Below are 7255 nucleotides of genomic sequence, written 5' to 3' on the forward strand. Positions count from 1 at the left end.
AATTGGTAAAGTCAACAACAGGAGTCACTGTGCACTTACTCCTCATGTAGGATCTCTGTCCTTAATGTGCTGTGCATTGAGATTTAATGCTATAACGAGTACTCAAACAATATATTTCACTTTGTGTTTCTATGGGGGTGCAAACTGTTGAAATCTTTACTTAATGCATACTAAACTGATCCTCTGTAAAAAAAAAAAAAAAAAGAAAAAGAAATTATCAATTCCCAACTTGACTCTCACTGAGATTAAACATGACAATAGGTCTGATCTGATTTCATCATCATTTAAAAAAAATCATCTATTATTTTTCACTTTATGTCTCTGTGTGGGAGCAAACTGTTGAAATCCTTACTTAATGTATACTAAGCTGATCTTCTGTATATTAAGATAATCGAAAATGAATCTTGATGTGAATGGAAGGGGAGAGGGAGTGGGAAAGGGGAGGGTTGTGGGTGGGAGGGACGTTATGGGGGGAAGCCATTGTAATCCATAAATCGTACTTTGGAAATTTATATTCATTAAATAAAAGTTAAAAAAAAGAAATTGAGGTGTAGATATTTACGTAGAGAGAACTGATAAAAGTTGAGGGAGCAAAAGAACTAGTGTTTTTTGAGAATTAGAAGATAAATTTATTTTGGTGTAAAAATTTTGAAATCTATGCATAGAAGGTGACTTCAATACATTCAAGGAAAAATAGAAGTAAACAATGAAATAAAAAAACATATAAACCTAATTTTAACATAATTTAAATTGTCATGATACAATTATTTAAAACTTTTATGTATATAATTTATATTTATCATTTTAGTCCCTTTATTGGTTATCTCTTTAACTTTATGCTGTCGTAAAAGCTTATTTTTTTATCCACTTGAAAGGCAAGGCAACAGAAAGAGACAGAAAAAGGGACAGAGTGAGATTTTCCATCTACTTTTTTATTCCCCAAATATCGTAGCAGCCAGGGCTGGGCTGGAGTGGGCCAGACTGAGGCCAGGAGCCTGCAACTCCATCTGCCTCTCAGAGCCAAGCTTCGCACCGTCATCCTCTGCCTACCAGAATGCTTGAGTAAGCTGCTGGATCAGAAGCAGAGGAACTAGGATTCTAACCAACATTCCAGTGTGGGATACAGGAGACACAAGCAGTGGTTCAATCTCATGGGCCATAGTACCCATCCCTTACCTCTGTAAATTTGAATAGAATCTTTGCTACAATATCAAGAACTAGTCTTGATCCTTCTTGCTTCTAACTCTAGCCATAATTAGATTAGATTCATGGCTCAGGGTGTAACCTTATAAATCACCAGCCTGATTGTTCCTTCTGTCTTTGTAACTCTGCACAGAGAAAAGCTATTAGCTCCATGATCTGGGAAAATTGCTCAGTGTTGAGGGAATTTGTGTTCCTGGCCTATCCCTCCTGCCCAGAGCTGCGTATCCTATCCTTCTTTGGAATCAGCCTGGTTTATGTGTTTATCATCACTGGGAATGCACTCATCATGGTGTCTATCCAGACGGAAGCCTGCCTACACATGCCCATGTACTATTTCCTGGGCAGCCTCTCAGGGATAGAAATATACTACACTGCTGTGGTGGTGCCCCACATTCTGGCCAGCACTCTTCAGACAGAGAAGACCATCACTCTGTTGGGTTGTGCGACTCAGATGGTCTTTTTCATCGGTTTGGGCAGTGCTGATTGCCTCCTGTTGGCGGCGATGGCCTACGACCGGTACATTGCCATTTGCCACCCTTTGCAGTACCCGCTCATCATGACCTTCAAGCTTTGTGTCCGCTTGGTTGTGGCTTCTGTGGTCATTGGCTTGTGCCTGTCCTTACAACTGGTGGCCTTTATCTTCTCTTTCCCATTCTGCCGAGCTCAAGGCATTGAGCACTTCTTTTGTGATGTGCCACCAGTGATGCGTCTTGTTTGCGCCAGCAGCCGGATCCACGAGCAATCGGTACTGGTGGCAGCCACGTTCGCCATTGCTGTGCCTTTCTTCCTCATTGCTGCCTCTTACGCCTTCATCGGGGCTGCGGTGCTCAACACCCACTCCGCTGCTGGCCGTGGTCGGGCCCTCTCCACCTGCTCTTCCCACCTCACTGTGGTGCTGCTGCAATACGGCTGTTGCGCCTTCATGTACCTGCGTCCCATCTCCAGCTACCATCCCAAGCAAGATCAGCTCATCTCATTCGTATACACACTGGGAACCCCACTGCTCAACCCTCTCATCTACACGCTGAGAAACAGTGACATGAAGGGGGCCATAAAGAGAGTTCTTACCAGGAACTTCCTGAGCAGCTAAGCTAGGATACAACCTCTCCGGCCAGGGTTTGGCTGCAGCTCATGCACTGGAACATGCCACTGGAACTTTTACTGGTTTATGTTAAAATTATCTTCTTTTTTTTTTTTTTTTTTTTTTTTTTACAGGCAGAGTGGACAGTGAGAGAGAGAGAGAGAGAGAAAGGTCTTCCTTTGCCCTTGGTTCACCCTCCAATGGCCACCGCAGCCGGCACGCTGCAGCCGTGCACCGCGCTGATCTGAAGCCAGGAGCCAGGTGCTTCTCCTGGTCTCCCATGGGGTGCAGGGCCCAAGCACTTGGGCCATCCTCCACTGCACTCCCGGGCCACAGCAGAGAGCTGGACTGGAAGAAGGGCAACCGGGACACAATCCGGCGCCCCGAACGGGACTAGAAACTGGTGTGCCGGTGCTGCTAGGTGGAGGATTAGCCTAGTGAGCCGCAGCGCCGGCCAAAATTATCTTTTAAAAAGCATAAATTGCATGAATATTTGTTACCTATGGGTGTCAAAGACTCTGAGAATGTTTTCACCCATTGATTCAGTAATTTCTTTTCTAGGAACGAAATATACAAGAAAATGAGCATAAAGTGGTATGCAGTGGCAATAGTAAAGCTGTATCATGCTATCCAGCTAGCAAATGGAAAGACAAGACTCATGCAATAGACTCTAGCAGAAAAAAATGCAATAAAGGGATTAGTTACAGTGATTGTGTATAAAACACTTATGCACTAGCAATAGCAGGAAGTCAATGCCACCCTTAAACCTAAAAGGTAAAACAATGATATGATATTATGAGAAACCAGTAAGAGTCGATCTGTGGAGAAAAGCCACTTGGGAGGAATGGCAACTTGAAGGGAGAATAAAGCAGCTTTTGATGGAGCTATGGATGTGAAAGGAGACAGCATGGAAATACATACACGGAACTGTCTTTCCTCAGCCTTCCCATTCTCTTGCCTGGCCTCCCACTGGACAAATCCACCTGGAATCAGGAGCTATGTTATTCAGTTCACAGAAGACAGCTTCTTGGGGCACAGGGCATGGCAGAGAAGGTCTTTGAGGTTTAGGAGCAAATGGAGAAGAAGAAGAAGAAAAGTTGCTGATTATGGTGTTATATTTAAAAGTAAAAATACATTTACAATCTAATTTTCCCATAATAAAGTATTGGTTAAGCAGTTAGTGCATGGAGGTATGTTCCTCAGCCTTAAGTTAATAGTTAATGGTAATAGTTATTTGCCGGCGCCGCGGCTCACTAGGCTAATCCTCCGCCTTGCGGTGCCGGCACACCCGGTTCTAGTCCCGGTCAGGGCGCCGGATTCTGTCCCAGTTGCCCCTCTTCCAGGCCAGCTCTCTGCTGTGGCCAGGGAGTGCAGTGGAGGATGGCCCAAGTGCTTGGGCCCTGCACCCCATGGGAGACCAGGAGAAGTACCTGGATCCTGCCAGCGTATCAGCATGGTGCGCCGGCTGCAGCGTGCCGGCCGTGGCGGCCATTGGAGGGTGAACCAACGGCAAAGGAAGACCTTTCTCTCTGTCTCTGTCTCTCTCTCACTGTCCGCTCTGCCTGTCAAAAAAAAAATAGTAATAGTTAACATTAATTAAATACTGTGTGCCAAATTTATATATATATATATAAATTTATAAAATATATGTGTATGTGCGTGTGTGTGTGTATGTGTCAAAAAGTTCATGGAAAATGGAATTTAAAATAATTTTCTCTTGATGCAATTTTGAATTTTTAAAAATATTTTGACTCATAAATATTACACATATTTTTGGCTAACATGTGATGTTTCATTACATGTTGTATACGTTGTGTAATGTTCAAACAGGCAAATAAACCTCTTTCCACAAACATTTAACATTTTTATGGTGAAAAGATTCAAAATCCTATATTCTAGGGTTTTTTAGTACAGAGAAATATATAATACATTATCATTATCTTTAGTCCCATTACTATGTCATAAAACCCCAGAACTTCTTACTCCTATGACTATAACTTAGTATCCATAAATCAACCTTTCCCTATTCCTCTTCCACTCTATTTTTCTCCAACCTCTGGTAATCGCCATTATATTTTTATTTCAGCAGGATCTCCTACTTTTAATTGTTTAAGATTTATTTATTTATTTGAAAAGCTGAGTTACAGAGAGACAAGGAGAGACAAAGAGATCTCCCATCTGCTGGCACACCCTCCAAATGATCGCAATGGCTGGGGCTAGGCCAGGCCAGAGCCACAAGCCTGGAGCTTCATCCTGGTCTCCCACTTGAGCCATCTTCTGCTTCTTTCCCAGGCACATTAGCAGGCAGCTGGATAAGAAGCAGAGCTGCTAGGGACAGGAACTTCACCCATGTGGGATGCTGGTATTGCAGATGGGGGCATTACTCTCTACACCACAATGCCAGATCCAAGATCTCCTAATTTTTTGGACTCTACAAATGAGTAAGATCAGGTGACACTTGTTTTTCTGTCCTTGGTTTATTTCACTTAACATAATGACCACCAGTTCCACACCTGTAATAGAAGGAAAGAAATAATAAAACTCAGGGCACCATAGAGACTAAAGAAAAATGCCAAGAGAAAAATTTAGTGAAGTTAGGTTCTGTTTCCTTGAATCAATTGACAAAATCATAAGTAGCCTAAACAAGAAAAAAGAGAAAATTTAAATAGATAAGATCAGAGACAAAGAGATAACTCAACAGACACTACAGAAACCTAAAGGATACTTTAAAAAAAAAGATTTATTTATTTATCTGAAAGTCAGAGTTACACAGAAAAAGGAGAGGCAGAAAGACAGAGAGAAAGAGTGATCTTCCATCCATTGTCTCACGCCCCAGCTGGTTACAGCAGCTGAAGCTGCACCAATCAGAAGCCAGGAGCCAGGAGTTTCTTCCTGGTCTCCCCCGTGGGTGCAGGGGCCCAAGACTTGGGCCATCTACTGCTTTCCCAGGCCATAGCAGAAAGCTGGATCAGAAGTGCAGCAGCCAAGACTAGCACCGGTACCCACATGGGATGCCGGCACTGCAGGTGGCAGCGTCACAGCGCCAGTCCCCTAAAGGATTCTTTTTTTTAGATTACTCTGAACAGCAGTAAATTTAGTAATGTAAAAGACATAGACAAGTTCCTGAACATTTATGCCTTACCAAGATTGAATCAAGAAGAAATAGGAAACCTAAACAGAACAATAGCAAGTAGCAAGGTTGAATCAGTAATACAAAGTCTCCCATCAAATAAAAGCCCAGGATCAGGTGGCTTCACAGCTAAATTTCACCAAACCTTCAAAGAGTTATCACCAATCCTTCTTAAATCATTTCAAACAATGGAAATGAACGAACTCTTCCCTTCTTCATTATATGAGATGAGTATTACCTCTATGCCAAAGCCAGACACTGGTACAACATCATCAAACTGGGGAGTAAGTGTTGTGATAGCCCCGTATGCAACGTTAACATTCCATCTCAGGGTCCAAATCGAGTCCCAGATACTCCACTTCCTAATCCAGCTAACTGCTACTATATCTTGGGAGGCAGGAGATGACGGTTCAAGTGATTGCGCCCCTGCCACCAATGTGAGAGAGTCAGATAGAGCTCTGGGCTCCTGATTTTGGTTTGGCACAGTCCTGGCTATTGCAGGCATTTGGGGAGTGAATTAGCAGACAGATCTTTGTTCCTATGTGTGTCTGTCTGTCTGTCTCTCTCTCTCTTCCTTTCTGTGTGTGTGTTACTCTTCCAAGTAGACGAAAACACTCAAAACTTTCATATTTCATGTAGAGTTTTTTATAATACACATTTCCTATGAACTTGTTGAAGATTTTCACCATACATACAATTATTTATATTCCGTTACAGTTCAAAAATCCTAGGAAGCAAGACTATTGTCCCCATTTTTATGCAGTAGAACTTCTTGGAGAACATATCCAGAAAGTGAAGCCAGTGTTGGCAGACAGCTATCCCATTCCCGGGAGCATCACTGAGCTGTAATAACTGGAACTCCAATAAAGGAAGAGTTCCTGCTGCCAGAGCAGATTATCAAGCAATGCACCCGACTGGGCTCAAAATTGCTCTGGACTAGCAAACACATGTGCCCCCTATTCCTCCCCCTTTTGAATGGAATTGTTATCACCTATATAGGAAGATGATGCTAATTACAGGATCTTGGATTTTGAGCCTAGATTATTTTTACCATTGAGGTTTATTGTATGGCACATGTGTTTTGATGGCCTGCTCATATGCAGGCCATCAAAATAATGAAAATAATGTGTATCATTGGCCGGCGCCATGGTTCACTTGGCTAATCCTCCACCTGCTGCACCGGCACCCCGGGTTCTAGTCCAAGTTGGGGCGCCGGATTCTGTCCCGGTTGCCCCTCTTCCAGTCCAGCTCTCTGCTGTGGCCAGGGAGTGCAGTGGAGGATGGCTCAAGTACTTGGGCCCTGCACCCCATGGGAGACCAGGAAAAGCACCTGGCTCCTGGCTTCGGAAAAGCGCAGTGTGCCGGTCATAGTGGCCATTTGGGGGGTGAACCAACGGAAAAGGAAGACCTTACTGTCTGTCTCTCTCTCTCTCACTGTCTAACTCTGCCTGTCCAAAAAAAAAAAAAAAAAAAAAAAAAGATGTGCTTCTTGTAACAAGCATACAAGTTAAATTTTTTAATCAATCTGACTGGAATGTGCATATATATGTATAAAGTATATACATATATATAAAACACCATATAGGTATAATGTGTGTTTATATATATATATATATATATAGTCTTTCCTTGTTTATAAAAATTATCCTTTCTCTTATTTGTTCTTTGTTTTTTCATTTCCAGTCTCTTTTTTAAAATTTTAGATTTTTTTATCTCCTTTTTTAGTTCTGTCTTTTGAATTACATTTTGTGTTTGCATTCTTCTAACAGTTTACTGTGAATTATGATACTACTGCAAAAATTATATATGTAGAAAACATAAAATTACACTTGCTGCACTCT

General features: G+C 42.3%; 1 protein-coding gene across 1 annotated transcript; it reads left to right on the forward strand.

Annotated features, from left to right (window-relative positions):
- Positions 1-1354: 1354 nt before the first annotated feature.
- On the forward strand, positions 1355-2293 carry OR10W1 (olfactory receptor family 10 subfamily W member 1). The gene has a single exon (XM_002708978.3). The coding sequence runs from the start codon at positions 1355-1357 to the stop codon at positions 2291-2293; it is 939 nt and encodes a 312-aa protein (XP_002709024.3).
- The last annotated feature ends 4962 nt before the right edge of the window (positions 2294-7255 follow it).

This window comes from Oryctolagus cuniculus, chromosome 1 (assembly GCF_964237555.1).
Source record: "Oryctolagus cuniculus chromosome 1, mOryCun1.1, whole genome shotgun sequence".
Taxonomy (NCBI): Eukaryota; Metazoa; Chordata; class Mammalia; order Lagomorpha; family Leporidae; genus Oryctolagus; species Oryctolagus cuniculus.

Coding starts and splice junctions, on each gene's coding strand:
- OR10W1 (XM_002708978.3), top strand. CDS start 1,355: ATGATCTGGGAAAATTGCTCAGTGTTGAGGGAATTTGTGTTCCTGGCC.